Raw genomic sequence first — 24,668 nt, 5'->3', positions numbered from 1 at the left:
CATGGCTGATGTTCTGTACAGCTGTAATGTTTATGTAATGTTTGCTTTTGTATGTTCAAGGAGTGAATGGATTGTACTGGGTTTCCACTGCCTCAAGAAGAATCAAACAGTGAAAGTATGGATAGTGTCAGGATAGAAGTCATTTAATTCAACATAAATGGTCTGTCGAACCCAATAAAACTACAAGGAACATAAAAACATTTTTTTTAAAAAGGGTTTTACGAATTTATTTTCATCTTCTTAACTTCTCTGGATGAAGACGAGAAGTTGCCATCCTTTTATTAAACAAACTGCATTTAAAAAAGAACAACATTGTGATAAAAGGTAAGGATGGATGATTTATTTTAATAAGGGGAAACATTGAGGGGAATCCAGTTACGATGATAAATGTGTATACACCACCTGTTGGTGATATCCATTTCTTTAAGAAAATTATTGACATGATGGTATTAGTACGGAAGTGTAGAGCTGCCACCCAGGCAAAAGAAAAACAGAGCTATATCACATTATAACGTGAAAAGTTGATTGTTCTAAAAATATGCTTTTCATCTTTGTACAATATACTTTTAACATTTTAACAACATAAAATCCCATTATTACAATTTACATAATTATCACATTATAACAAAAAACTTTTCACATTCTTACAATATAAATATATAATAATATAATTATTCATATTGTATTAAGGTGACTTTATGTTGTTCAAACATAAAAGTATATTGTTAGAACAGTCAGCTTTTCACATTATAACATTATAGCTCTACATTTCTTTTGCCTGGGTGGCAGCTCTACGCTTCTGTATATCAGAGACAGTAGGTCCTGTAATCTGTGAAGGAGATCTAAACTTACAGCCAATCAAATCCAATTTAACAGAAAAACATAATATACAAAATCATAAACTAAAGAAATGAAGACACTGCTGCTTCAAAATCAATGCAGATTTTGGTCTGGAAGCTTAAAAGAAAAATAGCACAGAATGCAATCCACAAAATCAGAGTTAGACGAACAATTAAAATGCAAAGTAAACTAAACTCAAGAAACCTTTGAAACATTTAACAAAACCCTCTACTCAAAAAAGGCAGGGGGTAGCATAAGCAAAACAAATAGTTTATTAGACCTCTTGGAGTTACCGGTGCTAAATGAGGAAAAAAAATGACTGAGGACATAACAGAAAAGGAAATAAGAATAGCAATAAATGAACTAAAATCAAATAAATCAATCCATCATATGATGCACAGTGGGAAAGGATTGAAGAGAGTTTGACTCCCCATTCCCATAGACACAGTTATGGTAGATATTTGCTCAGAAGACCACATTAAAATGATCATCGATCAGTTTAACCTTTAAACTTTTGGAAATGGTAATAACAGAATACCAATCAGAAGAAGATTTAGCAATTTTTAAATGGTGTGCAAATGAGACACTTTGTTAATGATGAAATAAAATATGTAGTAGTATCAAGTAAACTGTTGTTAGACCTATTTATGAGAGTGTAACCATAGTAGAAAGAACATTATTTCTGGCTTATACAAAGGGCTTAAAAACATGGATTTATTATTAATCTCCATCTCTCTTCCACAGCGCATCTTTAATCCTGTCTTACTCCCCTCAACCCCAGCCGATCACTACAGATGGCTGCCCCTCCCTGAGCTTACTTCTGCCACAGGTTTCTTCCTGTTAAACAGGAGTTTTTCCTTCCCGATGTTGCCTAGTGTTTGCTCATAGGGGGTCATCTGATTGTGATCTGATGGTTCTGTATTATTATACCTTACAATATAAGGCAACTGTTGTTGTAATATGGTGCTATATCAATAAAACTGAATTGAAATATTGCTGAAGGTCGACCTTTAACGGATATCAATCTGCCTTAATAATATTCACTGATTTCTTTCCACAGCTTGACATGATTGTTTCTGCAATTTTATCATGTTTTGAAAGGGAGTTTAGAATTTTGTGACATATTCATAATAACATTTTTTTTAAAGATATACAGCTTACCACTTACCTGCCTGCCCAGTCTGCCTCACTTGCCTCACAGCTCTTACACTTTAGTTGAAACAATCGTCTTCTTATCTTGTACTTTTTTTGTTTGTTTGTTTTTAATTCAAAGTATTCTAAATTATTATTTCATTAAAGAAATCTGTAGTTTGAGATGTGAGGAGCAGAGTAGAAAAATAACCACAATTATTGTGAGGTCTTTCCTATACCCCATGCTAATGGGAAAAATTTCATTTAAATAATTGATAGTAACTTTTTGTGGTTTGGCTGAAGAGTAGTTAGAGATAATCAGAGCCAGAGTGTTTTCTTTCTCTATGTGGGCTCTGTAGATACACAAGGCACCCATAGTCAATATGGGACCCCAGACTGTAATCTCAGTCTCAGTATATGTGGGAAGGAATAATTTCTTCATTTATAGTCGCTTACCCTAACCCTAATCATCAAAAATGAATGCCTTACCCTTAGCCTAAACCTAACAATAACCTAAATGTAACCCTGACAACAAAACCACATTTTGAGCTTAAAAAATGCCTTCAAACTCGTGGGGTCCGGCATTTTAGTGCCATGCCAATTTTATGTCCTCACAAAGACGTTTAGACATGTACACACACAAACACACACACACAGTTAGTGAAGGGAGAGTTTAAAAAGAATAGAAAGGACAGAGGGACCATGACGCTTGGATAAGCACCCCAAAAAGATATAAACGGCTCTGCTTGAAGCCAAATTATTCCAATAAAATTTTTAATCAAGTATTGATTGATTGATTGATAATACTTTATTCATTGATGAAGTGGAGTTGAGTGTCTTTCGGTCGAAATAAAGAAAACTTGGGATAGCCAGGGAAGTAGACAGGAGTTCTGGGAGGTATACAACAAATAGAGAGATGGCAAAAAGTGGCAAAGAGGTTTTAATTCAAACCTTCTCAGTTTGTATTGCACTTTTTGTCTGTTTTCAGTACCATTTGGCCAATAAGAATAAACTTTAAAGGACATCTTTCATCCAAACTAAAGGCAACCACAACTATGTGCATGTACTGCTTCTTGTAACCACAAGGTTTTTGTGCAGAACCCTCTTTAGAATTTGGTTTTCCAATCAGCTTAAAAACTTGTTGGGGATTATACATTTTTCCTTAGTAACTGGAGGTTGGGAAGGTTGTTAAGAACTAGGTCTGTGTGACTGAAACATTTCCACTTGTGTCTTTTTTTTTGTTTTTTAAGAATTTGCATTTTACGATAGAAATCTGCCAGATTAACAGGGGGTATGAAGCTGGAACTCTGACACAAGGTTAGGTTTTCAATAGATTTTAATCATAATTCTGAGTGTAACAAATTCAGGACATAATTAGTAACGGAAAGGAAATTGTAGCTGTATACGTTATTAAACAGGATCAAAATTAATGCATATCAAAGCTATGCAAAAATATACCACAATAAATGCACAAAAGAAAAATAAAAGCATATTTAGTTAATTTTTCAGTAGCCAATCAGGCATAACATGATGACAGACAAGTGAAGCAAATAAAATAAATTTGATTTAATGTAATTAGCTTTGCTGATGCACTGATTGGTGTATGTTGCAAATACAATGTTTAACTCATGTTTACATGTTTTCTCACTCTTTAGAACAAGTAAACCTAACTCTTTTCTTCTAAAACAGTTTAAACATAAATTAATAAAAATGTATTAGTAACTACAAACATATACTCTGTGCTGTGTTGATAATCATACATTTAAATCAAAATCAAAGATGAATAACGTTTTTTAAAAGTTATAATTACAATTTCAACATTTATTATGCCATTCAAAAAAATATAGTAATAGCATATGTTTTATTTATTTATTTTTCTAAAATTAACCCAGATTCTTCTAGGATTCAATATTATGTAAAATATAAATAAAACCATAACAGATTAACTTATTAAAAATATGGAGAAAAAAGGTGTGTGTGGGGGGGGGGGGAGTGACTCCTTGCTGGTTATCTGGATAACCACTGTTTTCTGCATACATTATGTGTTGCTAGCCGAATGCAAATCACTGGATGCACTGGATGTCATGTTGTAGCCATCTAAAAAAGAAACAGAAAAAGCAGAATGGTAAAGTTATTACAACAGTAGATACATTACTACACCAGGAATCTGTAATTTTGTTGGCAGTCATAATAATAATTGTATAAATAAAAATATAAGCATGACATTTTGTATGTGCTGATGCACAACCCATTCAGTTATTATTTTCCCTGTTGGACTGCCTGATCAAAGTACAAGCACACCTACAAACAAACAGCTTTCATTTCAATTTTATATAGAACCTTAGTTGATTAATTTGATTAATGGTTCTTTACCTCTTCCACGTCTCCAGTTCCTTAAAAATCGAAATCCACTTGATGTTGAGTTTCCAGCACTTGTGCTCTAAAAAACGAAACAAAAAACAAATCATGCAATATTATTATTGCAATATTATTAACATGCAAGAAGCGAATTAGTTGTGATTCACAAGAAAGGAAATAAAAAAGGAACATGAAATGTATGACTAGGAAAACGGTTCTTACCCCTGTCCTACTTCTGGAGGGTTGTGACCATGATGCTATTGCTGACCGCACCTGATAAAATGCCAAATGTTAGAACACTATGGAAGTCAGACAAATTTGTTGTTAAAATTTTATTTATTCATGTTGCCAAGCCAAACCATCTTGTATTTTTGTAGCTCAATTGTGATGTTCATCGTGCTTTTTTGTGTACTTGTGTAGAATACGACTACATACACATAACTGCTATTTATTGGAGGAGGAGTTTAGTGTAGTATTATTAGTGTGAATGCTTGTAAAAGCATTCACAGTATTGTTCTTCTAATCTTTATTAGTGTGAATGCTTGTAAAAGCATTCACAGTATTGTTGTTGTAATCTTTATTAGTGTGAATGCTTGTAAAAGCATTCACAGTATTGTTCTTCTAATCTTTATTATTATTAGTGTGAATGCTTGTAAAAGCATTCACACTAATAATAATAAAGATTAGAAGATGCTTGTAAAAGCTTGTAAAAGCATTCACAGTATTGTTCTTCTAATCTTTATTCTATTTTATCTATTCCGTACGTTTTTTGTACTCTATCTCCTTCAAAACCGTTCAACTTAGAAAAACCATTCAAACACCATTAGATTCCTCTTCTTTAGGACATGACTGCTTCTATTTTTCTCATTTATAACATTTATATTTTTAATTTTATTCAACTTTTTTCAACAAAAATTTCCCATGTATTTCAATGGGGAGACCCTTCAAATCCTCATTCAACTTACTCCTCTTTAAACTGTATCTACTTCCACATACATTGACATAGAGCCACCATTCAAACTTTAAAACGAAGACAAGACATTCAACTATTCAACTTGTATTTATCTTTTCAATATCTGTTATACTTTTTCTTCAGTTCCTGTTTAAGTTTCATGATGATTTTTCAGCCGTTTCAGAGTTTATAATGGGTGTGTATGGGACGGAATGTTGGGGCTAGAGTGAGACAGCTCAACTGCCAGAGTGAGAGGAGCAAAAAATTAATCTTAAAATCTTTTTAAAACTGCTGCTGTGTCCGCAGCGTTTGCTCTACAGGTATGATTTTACCTCAAAACGTAGCCATCGCTGTCCTCTTTCATCCAATGTGTTTACTATTGTACTAGGTGTTATGGTTCTTTCATAAATGTCACCAATGCACAGCCTCCTCCCTCCAACTCCTCCATAGACTCTAATGTTAAAATGGCTCAGAAGGTTCGTTTGAAAACCAGAAGTACAGGCTGTCTTTACACTGTCACCACGTCCATATAATAAACTCCACAAGCATGAAAACTGATATTAGGTAGACTGGACATTGCTGCCGCTCACGGTGAAAGAATTTTGTCAATACGACCTGTATTTTTCATTTGGGAGCGATTTGTTTCGACCTGACTTTTCTATTCATTTTAAGCAGCAAAAGTGAGGTGCATGTCTGTGCGCGTGTGTATGGAGCCAGTGGGTGCAGTCACTATAGCAACCAGGCTCACACCTGCCTGCCTAATGAGCTCTCTCTCTCACTGTGCCAAGATTCATCTTAAACACTTCTCTTTCAACTGCTGCTGTGTCCACAGTGTTTGCTCTACAGCCATCATTTTACCCTCAAAACGTCACCATCGTTGTTCTCTTTCCAACAGAGTGTCTTTGAAAGCTCAGATATGTAAAGTTTTTAAACTGTGTGGATCCAAGTGGAGGGATCACATTTTAGTCATTCAGTGATTCAAAGAATATGAACTTTTAATATTCATTCAGATGTTTTCTGACTCTAAATAGTCTTTTGTCATTTCTTATGTTTTTCTAATTTACATTTAAAACATTTTCAGCTCTTTTCCAACTTCTTCTCTGTGGTTGTCAGCTTTTAGCAGTTCAGCTTTTTTGTTTTCAGGTACAAATTTCTGTATTTTTCATCTCATTCAACATTTTTAACTTAAAATTCAGCAATTAATTCATTTCAGTGCATACATTCAGATTCAAGCATTCACACTGCAGTTTCTTCAGAAAATGCACTTTCTAGTTATTCTATTTTTTATTTAGTGTGAATGCTTGTAAAAGCATTCACAGTATAGTTGTTGTAATCTTTATTATTATTAGTGTGAATGCTTGTAAAAGCATTCACAGTATTGTTGTTGTAATCTTTATTTTTCTATTTTATTATTATTATTATTATATATTCCGTACGTTTTTTGTACTCCTACTCCTTCAAAACCGTTCAACTTAGAAAAACCATTCAAACACCGTTAGATTCCTCTTCTTTAGGACATGACTGCGTCTATTTTTCTCATTTTTAACATTTATATTTTTAATTTTATTCAACTTTTTTCAACAAAAATTTCCCATGTATTTCAATGGGGAGACCCTTCAAATCCTCATTCAACTTACTCATTTTTAAACTCCTACTACTTCCACATACTTGGACATAGAGCCACCATTCAAACTTTAAAACGAAGACAAGACATTCAACTCTTCAACTTGTATTTATCTTTTCAATATCTGTTATACTTTTTCTTCAGTTCCAGTTTAAGTTTCATGATGATTTTTCAGCCGTTTCAGAGTTTATAATGGGTTTGTATGGGACGGAATGTTGGGGCTAGAGTGAGACAGCTCAACTGCCAGAGTGAGAGGAGCGAAAAAATTAATCTTAAAATATTTTTTAAAACTGCTGCTGTGTCCGCAGCGTTTGCTCTACAGGTATGATTTTACCCTCAAAACGTAGCCATCGCTGTCCTCTTTCATCCAATGTGTTTACTATTGTACTAGGTGTTATGGTTCTTTCATAAATGTCACCAATGCACAGCCTCCTCCCTCCAACTCCTCCATAGACTCTAATGTTAAAATGGCTCAGAAGGTTCGTTTGAAAATCAGAAGAGCATGGTGTTTTTACACTGTCACCACGTCCATATAATAAACTCCACAGGCATGAAAACTGAGAATTAGGTAGACTGGACATTACTGCCGCTCACGGTGAAAGAATTTCGTCAATAGGACCTGTACTTTTCATTTGGGAGCGATTTGTTTCGGCCTGACTTTTCTGTTCATTTTAAGCAGCAAAAGTGAGGTGCATGTCTGTGTGCGTGTGTACTGAGCCATTGGGTGCAGTCACTATAGCAACCAGGCTCACACCTGCCTGCCTAACAAGCTCTCTCACTGTGCCAAGATTCATCTTAAACACTTCTCTTTCAACTGCTGCTGTGTCCACAGTGTTTGCTCTACAGCCATCATTTTACCCTCAAAACGTCGCCATCGTTGTTTTCTTTCCAACACTGTGTCTTTCAAAGCTCAGAGATGTAAAGTTTTTAAACTGTGTGGATCCAAGTGGAAGGATCAGATTTTAGTCATTCAGTGATTCAAAGAATATGAACTTTTAATATTCATTCAGATGTTTTCTGACTCTAAATTTTCTTTTCTCATTACTTAGGTTTTTCTAATTTACATTTAAGACATTTTCATCTATTTTCCAACTTCTTCTGCGTGAACGTCAGCTTTTCCCAGTTCAGCACTTTTGTTTTCAGGTTAAAAATTCAGTTTTTTTCATCTCATTCAACATTTTTAACTTAACATTCAGCAATTAATTCATTTCAGTGCATACATTCAGATTCAAGCATTCACACTGCAGTTTCTTCAGAAAATGCACTTTCTAGTTAGTGTGAATGCTTGTAAAAGCATTCACAGTATTGTTCTTCTAATCTTTATTATTCTATTTTATTATTATCTATTCCGTACGTTTTTTGTACTCCTACTCCTTCAAAACCGTTCAACTTAGAAAAACCATTCAAACACCGTTAGATCGCTCTTCTTTTGGACATGACTGCTTGTATTTTTCTCATTTATAACATTTATATTTTTAATTTTATTCAACTTTTTTCAACAAAAATTTCCCATGTATTTCAATGGGGAGACCCTTCAAATCCTCATTCAACTTACTCATTTTTAAACTCCTACTACGTCCACATACGTTGACATAGAGCCACCATTCAAACTTTAAAACGAAGACAAGACATTCAACTACTCAACTTGTATTTATCTTTTCAATATCTGTTATACTTTTTCTTCAGTTCCAGTTTAAGTTTCATGATGTTTTTTCAGCCGTTTCATAGTTTATAATGGGTGTGTATGGGACGGAATGTTGGGGCTAGAGTGAGACAGCTGAACTGCTAGAGTGAGAGGAGCGAAAAAATTAATCTTAAAATATTTTTAAAACTGCTGCTGTGTCCGCAGCGTTTGCTCTACAAGTATGATTTTACCCTCAAAACGTAGCCATCGCTGTCCTCTTTCATCCAATGTGTTTACTATTGTACTAGGTGTTATGGTTCTTTCATAAATGTCACCAAAGCACAGCCTCCTCCCTCCAACTCCTCCATAGACTCTAATGTTAAAATGGCTCAGAAGGTTCGTTTGAAAATCAGAAGAGCATGGTGTCTTTCCACTGTCACCACGTCCATATAATAAACTCCACAAGCATGAAAACTGAGAATTAGGTAGACTGGACATTGCTGTCGCTCACGGTGAAAGAATTTTGTCAATACGACCTGTACTTTTCATTTGGGAGCGATTTGTTTCGACCTGACTTTTCTGTTCATTTTAAGCAGCAAAAGTGAGGTGCATGTCTGTGCGGCGTGTGTATGGAGCCAGTGGGTGCAGTCACTATAGCAACCAGGCTCACACCTGCCTGCCTGCCTAACGAGCTCTCTCTCACTCTGCCAATATTCATCTTAAACACTTCTCTTTCAACTGCTGCTGTGTCCACAGTGTTTGCTCTACAGCCATCATTTTACCCTCAAAACGAAGCCATCGTTGTTCTCTTTACAACACAGTGTCTTTCAAAGCTCAGAGATGTAAACCTTTAAAAGTGTGTGGATCCAAGTGGAGGGATCACATTCTAGTCATTCAGTGATTCAAAGAATATGAACTTTTAATATTCATTCAGATGTTTTCTGACTCTAAATTTTCTGTTCTCATTTCTTAGGTTTTCCAAATTTTAATTTAAAAACTTTTCAGCTATTTTCCAACTTCTTCTGTGTGAACATCAGCTTTCAAAAGTTCTGCACTTTTGTTTTCAGGTTAAAAACTCTGTATTTTCCAGCTCATTCAACATTTTTATTTTTAACTTAAAGTTCAGCAATTAATTCATTTCAGTGCATACATTCAGATTCAAGCATTCACACTGCAGTTTCTTCAGAAATTGCACTTTCTAGTTAGTGTGAATGCTTGTAAAAGCATTCACAGTATTGTTCTTCTAATCTTTATTATTATTATTATTTCCTATTCCGTACGTTTTTCGCCGACTATCTCCTTCAAAACCGTTCAACTTAGAAAAACCATTCAAACACCGTTAGATTCCTCTTCTTTTGGAATGGTGTGCTTCTATTTTTCTCATTTTTAACATTTATATTTTTAATTTTATTCAATTTTTTCAACAAAATTTCCCATGTATTTCAATGGGGAGACCTTCAAATCCTCATTCAACTTACTCATTTTCAAACTGTATCTACTTCAACATACGTTGACATAGAGCCACCATTCAAACTTTAAAACGAAGACAAGACATTCAACTATTCAACTTGTATTTATCTTTTCAATATCTGTTATACTTTTCTTCAGTTCCAGTTTAAGTTTCATGATGTTTTTTCAGCCGTTTCAGAGTTTATAATGGGTGTGTATGGGACGGAATGTTGGGGCTAGAGTGAGACAGCTCAACTGCTAGAGTGAGAGGAGCAAAAAATTAATCTGAAAATATTTTAAAACTGCTGCTGTGTCCACGGTGTTTGCTCTACAGGTATGATTTTACCCTCAAAACGTAGCCATCGCTGTCCTCTTTCATCCAATGTGTTTACTATTGTACTAGGTGTTATGGTTCTTTCATAAATGTCACAAATGCACAGCCTCCTCCCTCCAACTCCTCCATAGACTCTAATGTTAAAATGGCTCAGAAGGTTCGTTTGAAAACCAGAAGTACAGGCTGTCTTTACACTGTCACCACGTCCATATAATAAACTCCACAAGCATGAAAACTGAGAATTAGGTAGACTGGACATTGCTGTCGCTCACGGTGAAAGAATTTTGTCAATAGGACCTGTACTTTTCATTTGGGAGCGATTTGTTTCGACCTGACTTTTCTGTTCATTTTAAGCAGCAAAAGTGAGGTGCATGTCTGTGCGCTGTGTGTATGGAGCCAGTGGGTGCAGTCACTATAGCAACCAGGCTCACACCTGCCTGCCTGCCTAACGAGCTCTCTCTCACTCTGCCAATATTCATCTTAAACACTTCTCTTTCAACTGCTGCTGTGTCCACAGTGTTTGCTCTACAGCCATCATTTTACCCTCAAAACGAAGCCATCGTTGTTCTCTTTCCAACAGCATGTCTTTCAAAGCTCAGAGATGTAAACCTTTAAAAGTGTGTGGATCCAAGTGGAGGGATTACACTTTAGTCATTCAGTGATTCAAAGAATATGAACTTTTAATATTCATTCAGATGTTTTCTGACTCTAAATTTTCTGTTCTCATTTCTTAGGTTTCCCAAATTTTAATTTAAAAACTTTTCAGCTATTTTCCAACTTCTTTTGTGTGAACATCAGCTTTCAAAAGTTCTGCACTTTTGTTTTCAGGTTAAAAACTCTGTATTTTCCAGCTCATTCAACATTTTTATTTTTCACTTAAAATTCAGCAATTAATTCATTTCAGTGCATACATTCAGATTCAAGCATTCACACTGCAGTTTCTTCAGAAAGTGCACTTTCTAGTTAGTGTGAATGCTTGTAAAAGCATTCACAGTATTGTTCTTCTAATCTTTATTATTATTATTATTATATTTTATTATTATATATTCCGACGCTTTTTGTAGTCTATCTCCTTCAAAACCGTTCAACTTAGAAAACCATTCAAACACCGTTAGATTCCTCTTCTTTAGGACATGACTGCTTCTATTTTTCTCATTTATAACATTTATATTTTTAAAATTATTCAACTTTTTCAACAAAAATTTCCCATGTATTTCAATGGGGAGACCCTTCAAATCCTCATTCAACTTACTCATTTTCAAACTGTATCTACTTCAACATACGTTGACATAGAGCTACCATTCAAACTTTAAAACGAAGACAAGACATTCAACTATTCAACTTGTATTTATCTTTTCAATATCTCTTATACTTTTTCTTCAGTTCCAGTTTAAGTTTCATGATGTTTTTTCAGCCGTTTCAGAGTTTATAATGGGTGTGTATGGGACGGAATGTTGGGGCTAGAGTGAGACAGCTGAACTGCTAGAGTGAGAGGAGCGAAAAAATTAATCTTAAAATCTTTTTTAAAACTGCTGCTGTGTCCGCAGCGTTTGCTCTACAGGTATGATTTTACCCTCAAAACGTAGCCATCGCTGTCCTCTTTCATCCAATGTGTTTACTATTGTACTACGTGTTATGGTTCTTTCATAAATGTCACCAAAGCACAGCCTCCTCCCTCCAACTCCTCCATAGACTCTAATGTTAAAATGGCTCAGAAGGTTCGTTTGAAAACCAGAAGTACAGGCTGTCTTTACACTGTCACCACGTCCATATAATAAACTCCACAAGCATGAAAACTGAGAATTAGGTAGACTGGACATTGCTGGCGCTCACGGTGAAAGAATTTCGTCAATAGGACCTGTACTTTTCATTTGGGAACGATTTGTTTGGGCCTAACTTTTCTGTTCATTTTAAGCAGCAAAAGTGAGGTGCATGTCTGTGTGCGTGTGTATGGAGCCAATGGGTGCAGTTACTATAGCAACCAGGCTCACACCTGCCTGCCTAACGAGCTCTGTCTCTCACTGTGCCAAGATTCATCTTAAACACTTCTCTTTCAACTGCTGCTGTGTCCACAGTGTTTGCTCTACAGCCATCATTTTACCCTCAAAACGTCACCATCGTTGTTCTCTTTCCAACAGAGTGTCTTTGAAAGCTCAGATATGTAAAGTTTTTAAACTGTGTGGATCCAAGTGGAGGGATCACATTTTAGTCATTCAGTGATTCAAAGAATATGAACTTTTAATATTCATTCAGATGTTTTCTGACTCTAAATAGTCTTTTCTCATTTCTTATGTTTTTCTAATTTACATTTAAAACATTTTCAGCTCTTTTCCAACTTCTTCTCTGTGGTTGTCAGCTTTTAGCAGTTCAGCTTTTTTGTTTTCAGGTACAAATTTCTGTATTTTTCATCTCATTCAACATTTTTAACTTAAAATTCAGCAATTAATTCATTTCAGTGCATACATTCAGATTCAAGCATTCACACTGCAGTTTCTTCAGAAAATGCATTTTCTAGTTATTATTATTATCTATTCCGTACGTTTTTTGTAGTCCTACTACTTCAAAACCGTTCAACTTAGAAAAACCATTCAAACACCGTTAGATTCCTCTTCTTTTGGACATGACTGCTTCTATTTTTCTCATTTTTAACATTTATATTTTTAATTTTATTCAACTTTTTTCAACAAAAATTTCCCATGTATTTCAATGGGGAGACCCTTCAAATCCTCATTCAACTTACTCATTTTTAAACTCCTACTACTTCCACATACGTTGACATAGATCCACCATTCAAACTTTAAAACGAAGACAAGACATTCAACTATTCAACTTGTATTTATCTTTTCAATATCTGTTATACTTTTTCTTCAGTTCCAGTTTAAGTTTCATGATGTTTTTCAGCCATTTCAGAGTTTATAATGGGTGTGTATGGGACGGAATGTTGGAGGTTAGAGTGAGAGCTTCAACTGCCAGAGTGAGAGGAGCAAAAAATTAATCTTAAAATATTTTTTAAAACTGCTGCTGTGTCCGCAGCGTTTGCTCTACCGGTCTGATTTTACCCTCAAAACGTAGCCATCGCTGTCCTCTTTCATCCAATGTGTTTACTATTGTCCTAGGTGTTATGGTTCTTTCATAAATGTCACCAAAGCACAGCCTCCTCCCTCCAACTCCTCCATAGACTCTAATGTTAAAATGGCTCAGAAGGTTCGTTTGAAAATCAGAAGAGCATGGTGTTTTTACACTGTCACCACGTCCATATAATAAACTCCACAGGCATGAAAACTGAGAATTAGGTAGACTAGACATTGCTGCCGCCACGGTGAAAGAATTTCGTCAATAGGACCTGTACTTTTCATTTGGGAAGGATTTGTTTGGGGCTGACTTTTCTGTTCATTTTAAGCAGCAAAAGTGAGGTGCATGTCTCTGTGCGTGTGTATGGAGCCCCTGGCTCAGTCACTATAGCAACCAGGCTCACACCTGCCTGCCTAACGAGCTCTGTCTCTCACTGTGCCAAGATTCATCTTAAACACTTCTCTTTCAACAGCTGCTGTGTCCACAGTGTTTGCTCTACAGCCATCATTTTACCCTCAAAACGAAGCCATCGTTGTTCTCTTTCCAACAGCGTGTCTTTCAAAGCTCAGAGATGTAAACCTTTAAAACTGTGTGGATCCAAATGGAGGGATCATATTTTAGTCATTCAGTGATTCAAAGAATATGAACTTTTAATATTCATTCAGATGTTTTCTGACTCTAAATAGTCTTTTCTCATTACTTAGGTTTTTCTAATTTACATTTAAAACATTTTCAGCTATTTTCCAACTTATTCTCTGTGCTTGTCAGCTTTTAGCAGTTCAGCACTTTTGTTTTCAGGTGAAAATTTCTGTATTTTTCATCTCATTCAACATTTTTAACTTAAAATTCAGCAATTAATTCATTTCAGTGCATACATTCAGAGTCAAGCATTCACACTGCAGTTTCTTCAGAAAATGCACTTTCTAGTTAGTGTGAATGCTTGTAAAAGCATTCACAGTATTGTTCTTCTAATCTTTATTATTCTATTTTATTATTATCTATTCCGTGACGTTTTTGTACTCCTACTCCTTCAAAACCGTTCAACTTAGAAAACCATTCAAACACCGTTAGATTCCTCTTCTTTTGGACACGACTGCTTCTATTTTTCTCATTTTTAACATTTATATTTTTAAATTATTCAACTTTTTTCAACAAAATTTCCCATGTATTTCAATGGGAGACCCTTCAAATCCTCATTCACCTTACTCAATTTTAAACTCCTACTACTTCCACATACGTTGACATAGAACCACCATTCAAACTTTAAAACGAAGCCAAGACATTCAACCTTTCAACTTGTATTTATCTTTTCAATATCTGTTATACTTTTTCTTCAGTTCCAGTTTAAGTTTCATGATGTTTTTCAGCCGTTTCAGAGTTTATAATGGGTGTGTATGGGACGGAATGTTGGGGCTAGAGTGAGACAGCTGAACTGCTAGAGTGAGAGGAGCGAAAAAATTAATCTTAAAATCTTTTTTAAAACTGCTGCTGTGTCCGCAGCATTTGCTCTACAGGTATGATTTTACCCTCAAAACGTAGCCATCGCTGTCCTCTTTCATCCAATGTGTTTACTATTATACTAGGTGTTATGGTTCTTTCATAAATTTCACCAATGTGCAGCCTCCTCCCTCCAACTCTTCCATAGACTCCAATGTTAAAATGACTCAGAAAGTTCCTTTGAAAATCAGAAGTACAGGCTGTCTTTACACTGTCACCACGTCCATATAATAAACTCCACAGGCATGAAAACTGAGAATTTAGTAGACACTACATTGCTGGCACTCACAGTGAAAGAATTTCGTCAATACGACCTATACTTTTCATTTGGGAAGGATTTGTTTCGGCCTGACTTTTCTGTTCATTTTAAGCAGCTAAAGTGAGGTGCATGTCTGTGTGTGTGTATGGAGCCATTGGGTGCAGTCACTATAGCAACCAGGCTCACACCTGCCTGCTTAACGAGCTCTCTCTCTCTGCCAAGGTTAAACCTAAAAATGTCTGCTGCATCTAAGCAGTTGTAGTAAGATTAACTTTTTCAATAGGTACAATAAGACAGATTTGACAGGGGTCAGTAGTTAGTATATGCCAACTAGTAGAGCATTGTGATTGGCACACAGGTTTTTCAGATCTGGGCAGTTGGAGTCAGTTGATGACTTTAAAATCATCCTTTCTGACTGGATAATTAAAGCTTACAGCATCTACCTGTCTGTAGTTGATTTTCCCACATTTTAACTAATGTTTAACTAATCTAATCTCATTTAATGTCTCTGTTTATAGTCTGTATAGTTTATCTCCCACTAACAAACTTAAAGTAGTCTTAAAATAAAACCCACATAACAGTTCAAGATGAAATACTTTTTATTTGCTCATGTAATGCCAGTTGCCATATTTTTCTGTATGTCACTCATTCGCTTATACAAAAAGTACCAATTTGTACACTAGTCTAGTATATTTTTCCCTCTATCTCTATGTCTCTCACATACAGAGACTAACACACAGACATGTATATACTCATTATTGCTGTTCAAATTGATGGTCAAATTTCCAAGCACCACCTGAACGCCTCATCTGTTTTTAACCCATCACTGGACCAACTGTCGTCATTCCGCTTTGCTCTCTGTTGTGGTAAGTACAGTACACTCAGTACTGCACTGTTTTATTTTTATGATGGTAAAAATACATGTTTGACATTTAAACTCACATATCAAGTCCAACAGAGTTTAAAAGAGTTCAAAGAATAAAGAAAGAAAAAAAAGAATAACCTTCACTATCATTTATATAGGTTTATGACATTTTGCTGTTAGCAGCAGTGCTAACGCTAGCTTCAATACTAATGCTAGCAACGATGCTAATGCTAGCAACAATGCTAACGTTAGCTATAGTGCTAACACTAGTGTTAGCAGTTGTTAACTGACAAAAAGAATATTACTGTGATATTCCTGTGATATTTATTGGCGGTCAGTGAGACAAAAAAGTAACAAATGAGCTTTATTATTGCCATTGTGGCTTAGTTTTAACAGTAAGAGTGCTTTATGACTTTTGCTGTTAGTAGTCGTGCTAACGCTTAGCTTCAATGTTAATGCTAGCAACAATGCTAACGCTAGCTATAGTGCTAACACTAGCCTTAGCAGTTGTTAACTGACAAAAAGAATATTACTGTGATATTCCTGTGATATTTATTGGCGGTCAGTGAGACAAAAGTAACAAATGAGCTTTATTATTGCCATTGTCGCTCAGTTTTAACAGTAAGAGTGTTAGTGCTAGCAGCAATGCTAACACTAACTGAAGTGCTAACATTAGCAGGAATGCTAGCGCTAGCAGCAATGCTAAGACTAGTAACAGTCTAACAGTAGCGTTACATAAGCCTTACATAAGTGGAAATACTTCAGTTAATTAGTTTGAATTACAAAATGGCTGCTGTATCAGCTGGTGTGCTATATTACTCTATAATTACCCTGCTGACTAAGTTCAGTGTATCATGTCATGTGGGTTATGTATTTCTGTTAGTCTGATAACACTGTACAGACAACTAACATATTATTTCTCGCCTTACACTTTCAGGAACTTGACTGACACCTGTGCTTTGCCTGGTAGGTGTGCACATACTGTAAGAGAAGTAGACCAAAATAAAAAAAATAATCTGACTAATATAAGCTGTAAAGTGATGGGTTCAAACTTTGTGCTAGACCTTTTAAACACAATTTTATAATAAATACACATAAGTGCAGCTTAACAATTGGGCTAAAATATTTTTTCATACATTTTTGTCGTCACATTACATGTGAATAGTTAATGATTCACTCAATCATATTTGTATTTAAAATATTATTGCTGAATTTAATTAAATATTTATTCTTTTAAAAGTGCCCAATTATGCAACTTTTTGCACATGGCAGCCAACAACAGTTTAGCTTGAATATTTGTTTTGTCCTTTTCAGTAGTCACAATTAGTTCATACAATTACCATGTGATATCATTTTAATAAAATTATTATTTTTTTCTCCTTTTTGTTCACAGTGTGCAGAAGAAGAACAAGGACCAGATCTCCAGTCTTCTCTCTCACATCCCAACCCCCCAACCCCTCTATCCTCTGTCCTGCTCCACCTGTTGTCTCTGCCTTCTTTCCATCTGTATTTCACCCTGTGGTTTGTGAGAAATTTTGCCAAACCAAGAATCTTATTGCGGTTTGATTTCAAAGCCGTGTCTCTCCTGCTCTGTCTGTTCTCTCTGCTAAATTTTCTCTCTACCTGTTTTTCACTCTTTGGCTTGCTGCTGAGAAATGCACAAGCCAATAAAGCAATAAAGAGTGCATATTTTGCCTCAACCTTTGAACAAACTGAACAAACAAAGAAAACTCTACGGTTTGATTTCAAAACCGTGTCTTTCCTGCTCTCTCTGTTCTCTCTGCTAAATTTTCTCTCTACCTGTTTTTCATTCTGGGCTTGCTGCTAAGTTGTGCCAAGCCAATAAAGACAGTACATAATATTCTCTCGACTGAAGAACAAACTGTCAAATGAAAGACAACTGTTTCAGACAAATAAAAACTGAAATATAAAAACAAAGACAACATCTCCTGGTGTGTGCCACTCTTATCTTGTGAACATATTTTCTGAAGACTAAGAAACACTTGCAGGTGTGTGAAAATGCCAAGGAAGCAGAAAAAGTCAAAAGCTGCAAAACAACGCTGGAAGAAGTTCCATGAGATTCACAGTGTACCAATATGTGAACAAGCTGAGTGTGATTTTCCTCAGAGCTCTGCAGAAGACAGTGTGTCTACAAAGACCAATTCTGACAGTGTCAAACAGGCAGGTCAACATGTTCCTGCACATGTACAACAGGTATCTTATGCTGATGCTGTAAAGAGTGGACTGCAGCATGAATTTAGTGAACAACATGAGGTGTCAAGTGCCCCACAGGTGGGTTATGCTGATTTGTTGAAAAGAGGCCATCACAGTGATGTGGCAGGACCATCTCATGCAGAAAGAGTGAACTTTGAAAACCAGCCCTCTGTAACACATGTCTGTGCATCTCACAGCCAGGCACATCCTAAATATGGAGACTCCAGAAACCACCAGTGCACATGTAACTCACTCACATTTCTTGCATTCCTTCATGAGAATGAAAACATGACTACAGCTGACCTTAATCTGGTCTTGGATAAAGGTGATGTGATGTACAAAGAGGCAAAGAAAAGATTCCCCAAGAGTATTCATTTGGCAACCGATGAGCTGCCAGACAAAGTTTATGTCGCAGGTCTATGTATCATGTCGACATGACACAGCCTTCCCGGTATGGGACATTTGAAGAACCTCCAGAGGAAGCAGTAGATACCTTTCTCAGCTTAGAAGCAGGACTGAGCTGCCTGTTGTCAGATGTGCATTATGCCTTACTGATTATGAGTGGATTGTGTATTGCAGTGTTCAGATCCACATCAGGCGAATATGGGTTCTTTGACCCACACTCCAGAACACCCAGTGGTCTTTCTCTACTACTACAGTCACGTAATCGTGGTACAGCTGTGATGCTGAAATTTACACTCCTCAGTGACATGATTAAGAGGCTACAAGATTCTTATCAAATGATGGAGATATCACCCTCTTGTAACTATGAGCTGAAGCCTGTGCAGTTCTACAGTATGAGCACAGTCAACCTGAGTGATACTATCACAGACACAGTCTGCAGACCAACAGCTGCCACTGCTGTGGCATCTACTCACGCTGATACAACTGTTGATGAAGCAAACCCCTCTACTCCAAGGAGAAACACAACCACTGGTCTGACTGAGAACATCTTTTGTCAAATGTCCATTTGTACGCCACTGGTGAAACAAAAAGAAGTCCACATGACTCAGTTCACATCATATGAAGATCAGAATGAACCTCCTAATATACCAACTGAAGAACTATGCAGTGAATTTAATTTCTTTCCATCGAATGATGCTTTTTCATGTCAATCAAATGCTGCAATAAAAAATGTTGCTGCCTGTGATCTTTCTGATATAGTTTTACAAAAACTGAAAAAGTTAATAAACAACAAAGGCACAAAATGAAAAGAAGATTAATGGCATCAGAGAAACCCAGAAATCAGAGAAAAGAAAACCAAAAAGGAAAGAACGACAAAAATATGCTTCAAATAAAGAGTACAAAGAAAAGAAAAAATCTTGCACAAGCGAGGCATATAAAAACAATCCTGAAGTTAGACAGAAACAACAACGGTATGTTAAAAGACGTTACTGTGAGAATGCAGAATTCAGACAGAAACAACAACAGTATGTTAAAAGACGTTACTGTGAGAATGCAGAATTCAGACAGAAACAGCAACAGTATGTTAAAAGACGTTACTATGAGAATGGAGAATTCAGACAGAAACAGCAACAGTATGTTAAAAGACGTTACAGTGAGAATGCTAAAGTTAGACAGAAACAAAACAATATATTAAAAGACGTTACTATGAGAATACTGATTTCAGAGAGGAGAAAAAAGCTATATCACTAAAAGGTATCGAGAAAGCCCAGAATTCAGAGAGAGACAGAGATCTCGAGTGACTCAGCGTTATGCACGTGACAACGCATTCAGAGCAAGACACAAACAACTAATGAAACAACTAATGCGAGACAGGTATCAAAGTAATCTTGCATTCAGGATTATGCACAACATGAGATGTGCCATGAAAATAAAAAGGAAATACAGATGGGTGAACAGACAAACCCAAGAGAGTGACAACAGTGTGATCAATGAGGCCATATCTGTGTTCAAATCACATATCAAAGTTGGACCATCATACCCATGTACTGTATGTTTCAAGGCTTCATTTCCAAACCAAGTACGACCCTGCATAAGGTCAAATTATGTCAAAACCCACATGTGGTTGCAACATGTTTGACAGGAAGGTTTGTTCATGTTTGTGATGAAAACTGCAGAAATGAGCAGTGCAATGTGCCTGATGAGAGAAAGAGAGAGTGGATTTGTCACACCTGCCACAATCATCTTAAAAATGGATCCATGCCAGTACTTGCTGTTGCCAATAAACTGGATCTTGCTGATATTCCAGCTGAACTGTCTGATCTCAACATCCTGGAGAGGCATCTCATAGCCAAGTGCATACCATTTGCCAAGATTATTCCTCTTCCCAAAGGCAGACAGAGAGCAATTAGAGGAAATGTGGTCTGTGTCCCATCAGAGGTACAGGAAACTGTTGAAGCATTGCCTCGATTAAGAATTAATTCTCAGGTCATGAGAGTAAAACTGAAGAGACGCTTGTCGCACAAAGGTCATCAGCTGTTTCAGACTGTAAGCTGGTCTAAACTTGTGCAAGCACTGCATAAACTCAAGCAGATTCATCCACAGTATAAGGATGTGAGCATCAGAGATGATGCTGAGCTGTGTGATCCAACACTTCCTGATGAAGATGATGAGGATGATGATGATGAAAACATGAATGAGGACGATTATGATGAGGCTGATTTAATGGAAATTGACAGCTGTGAGAAAAATGCACTATGTGAAGCACAAAATAAAAATGAACAGGATATTGACATGTTATCCTGTGATGGTGAACAACCACATGAGCAGATGAGAGATGATTCAGAGCAAGAAGATGGACTGACTAATGGTGGTTTTGCACTCGAGTCCTGTTTGCAGCCCCTGATGTGGCTGAGGAGATATTATGTTTCAGTGAAGGAATCTACTCTGTTGCTCCTGCAGAGAGAAACAATCCAATAAGTTTTTCAAAACACCTAAACTGGAGGCCATGGCCTTCCCTGTGCAGTTTCCTACAGGCCAAAACACACTTGATGAAAGAAGGCTGATCAAAGTATCCCCAGTGGGTATTTCAAATCAAGACTTTTCTGCATTGATGATCGTTTTGCCAAAGACACAAACTATTTGTTCTTTGCACAGTTTGTGACTGAAATACACTTGGCTACTTCCAGCATGACAATCCAGTTAAGGAAGGCAAAGCCTCTGACCAGAGATGGGAGAAAAATAACCTCAGGCATGTTACAAGATAAACATGAGGTGGAGAAACTGGTGCGAAATAAAGATGCAGTGAGATTCATGCAGCCTCTGAGAGGAACCCCAGCCTATTGGGAGAAAACAACAAGAGATCTTTTGCCATGATCAGACAGTTGGGAACTCCCACGTTCTTTTGCACATTTTCAGCTGCTGAAATGCGCTGGCCTGAAGTGATTGAAGCAATAACAAGGCAGCAAGGTGAACAAGTGAACTTTGAAGGACTCGACTGGTCAGCAAAGTGTGACATCCTGAGAAGCAATCCTGTCACAACAATGCGCATGTTTGACAAGAGAGTTGAAGCATTATTCAGAGATTTACTCTTATCTCCTGCAGAGCCACTTGGCAAAGTCATTGACTACTTTTACAGAGTCGAGTTTCAGCACAGAGGAAGCCCACACATACACTGCCTCCTGTGGGTAGAAGGTGCTCCTGTGTTTGAGGAGGATGATGAGCAAACTGTTGTGGATTTTATAAACAAATACATCACAGCTCAGCTGCCTGATCCACATAAACAACCTGAACTTTACAAGAAAGTTACAGAAGTGCAAAACATAGTAAGAACCACACAAAGACGTGCTTTAGGAGTTTAAGCTCCGGGTGCCGTTTTGGTTTTCCCAAACCACCCTGCAATGACACAATGATCACAAGACCCAGTGAGGATGATGAACTGGAGGTAGAAACAGCAAAGAACAAGCTCAGACCACTGAACCAGCTACTGAATGAACCTGAAACTGCTTCCATGAGTTTAGAGCAGCTCTTGGCAAGATGCAAGTTGACGCATGCAGAATATGAGCGATACCTGAATAAAATGAACACAAGGAGTACGATCATACTAAAGCGTGATCCAAAAGACTCTTGGATAAACAGCTATAATCCACATCTGCTTGAAGCCTGGAACAGTAATATCGACATAAGCTTTGTTCTAGATGCTTTCGGTAGCAGCAAATTATTTAATGAAATATATATCAAAAAAGAGGGCGGGCTATCTGAGTACCTGAAAACTGTCATTGAGAACTCCCATAAGGACAGTGTAAATGAGTGCGATGAAATGAGAGCCGTCATGCAGGCATATTCAAAGAAGCGAGAGATCAGTGCGCGGGAGTGTGTTGCTCGTGCATGTGGTCTTCACATGAAGCAATGTTCACGTGCTGTAATATTCATACCAACTGATGATAATCCAGTGAAAATGAGTCGTCCCCTGTCAGTTCTGGACAACACAACACCTGAGTCTTCCAATGTTTGGATGACATCTTTGAATGACAAATACAAAGCCAGACCTGAAACTCCAGAGTATGAGGAGATGTGCATGGCAGACTTTGCTGCTACTTGCAGGATTGTCTATGGCCAACAGACAAAAGGTAAAGATGTTTTGCCCTTCTCAATGAGATGGGATTTGTGCAAAGGCGCAAAAATGATAAGCCTGCTGTCATCAGATTTCACCGCTGCTCACAAGAAAAACATCCAGAGCAATATTACGGAAGACTGCTTAAACTGTACCTTCCTCATCGTTCAGACCATGAACTGAAAACACCATCTTTGCCAACCTATCAGGCTTTCTATGGTGCTGGCTGTGTACAGCTACCAGGTACTGACCATCTTGAATACGTGCAACACATTGTCAAAAGAAACAGAGAAAATATGAGAAAAACAGTGAGGAGATCGAGAGCGCTGTTGAGGAATATGAGCAGAACAGAGGTGTGACTGACGAATGGTGTAATCTGGCACCTGAATCAGATCTCGTAAGGTTGCCACTTGTTGAACAAGAAAGAGAGCAAGACAATGAAAATGAACAGGAAGATGTGCCCGACTACAGCCGTCAGGCTGATGCTTCAACAGAAGTCAGAGCCATCAGGGAACCCCCTGCTATTGATCCCACATTGTTACGCCAGATGTTTCAGAATCTGAATAAGAAGCAAGCCTGCATATTTTATGCAGTTAGAGACTGGTGCATTAAAAGAGTCTGTGCTCTGAATGTGGAGCAGTTTTCTTTTATATTAATGGTGGTGCTGGAACAGGAAAATCACATCTTATCAAATGCATCTACTCAGAAGCATCTAAGATACTGAGCAAAGTGCCCAGATATGCAGACGACGTTGATATATCAAAACCCACTGTCCTGTTAACTGCTTTCACTGGGACTGCAGCATTTAACATTTCTGGAACAACACTGCATTCTCTTCTCAAGCTCCCTAGAAGCTTAAAACCTCCCATTCAGGGACTTGGCAATCAGCTGGATGAAGTCAGATCAGAACTTTTGAATGCTGAAATAATCGTCATTGACGAAGTGTCTATGGTGTCAAGACATCTCTTTGCATATGTAGATGCAAGACTCAAACAGATCAAAGGGACTCGGAGACCCTTTGGAGGCATGTCAGTCATTGCTGTTGGAGACTTCTATCAGCTACCCCCAGTGCGACAGTCTAAACCTCTCTGTGTGCACGACCGTCCGAGATCGACCTGTGGCGGGAGCATTTTCAGATGATCACTCTGACTGAGATTATGCGTCAGAAAGATGATGTTGTCTTTGCTGAGATGCTGAACAGAATCCGTGTGAAAGGAAAGTTGGATGTGCTTTGCGAAGCAGATAGAAATTTGTTGTCACAGGCCATAACTGAACCAGCCCGTTGTCCGACTGATGCGTTGCACATTTTTGCAACTAATAAAGAAGTGGATGCGCACAACTCTGCAACACTGGCTCTGCTCCATACTCATATCATTGACATCCATGCAGACGATTATAGAAAGGATCCTAGAACTGGCAGAATGGCACTACAAGACAGACCATTCAAAGGAGGTAAAAACGAGTTACCAGACACACTGAAAGTTGCAGAAGGAGCTCGTGTCATGCTCACCAGAAACATTGACATACAAAATGGTTTGGTTAATGGAGCTTTTGAAAACTACTTAGAGTAGTTCACTCTGAAAATGACCAACACATCATCAAGCTTGGACTTAAAATGGATAATGAGACATCTGAAAGAATAACCGCACACCAGCAGACGACATGGTGTACATTGAGAGAGCAGAGGAGAATCTAAAGCAGAAAGGAGTGGTACGAAGACAGTTCCCAGTGAAGCTGGCCTTTGCATGTACAATACATAAGGTACAGGGTATGACAACCACATCAGCTGTTGTCTCTCTTAAGAGCATTTTTGAGCCCGGCATGGCCTCACGTAGCTGTCAGCAGAGTGACGTCTCTCAGTGGACTGTATCTTCTTGATATGGAGGAGAAAAAATATTCACCAACCCAGAAATCACTGCAGCGCTTGAGAACA

General features: G+C 37.3%; 1 protein-coding gene across 1 annotated transcript in view; it reads right to left on the bottom strand.

Moving 5' to 3' along the window:
* Positions 1-3,848: 3,848 nt before the first annotated feature.
* Positions 3,849-24,668, bottom strand: part of LOC116321235 (adhesion G protein-coupled receptor F4-like) — a 60,291-nt gene continuing 39,471 nt past the window's right edge. Inside the window, exons 26-28 of the mRNA XM_039610094.1 lie at positions 4,552-4,602; positions 4,345-4,411; positions 3,849-4,068 (exon numbers count right to left, since the gene is read on the bottom strand). Coding sequence (XP_039466028.1) covers positions 4,010-4,068; positions 4,345-4,411; positions 4,552-4,602 — 177 coding nt within the window. The 3' untranslated portion in view covers positions 3,849-4,009. The remainder of the gene's footprint in view (positions 4,069-4,344; positions 4,412-4,551; positions 4,603-24,668) is intronic.

The sequence above is a fragment of the Oreochromis aureus genome, linkage group 3 (genome assembly GCF_013358895.1).
Source record: "Oreochromis aureus strain Israel breed Guangdong linkage group 3, ZZ_aureus, whole genome shotgun sequence".
In the NCBI taxonomy this organism is placed as follows: Eukaryota; Metazoa; Chordata; class Actinopteri; order Cichliformes; family Cichlidae; genus Oreochromis; species Oreochromis aureus.
This window is presented reverse-complemented; position numbering and strand designations above follow the sequence as displayed.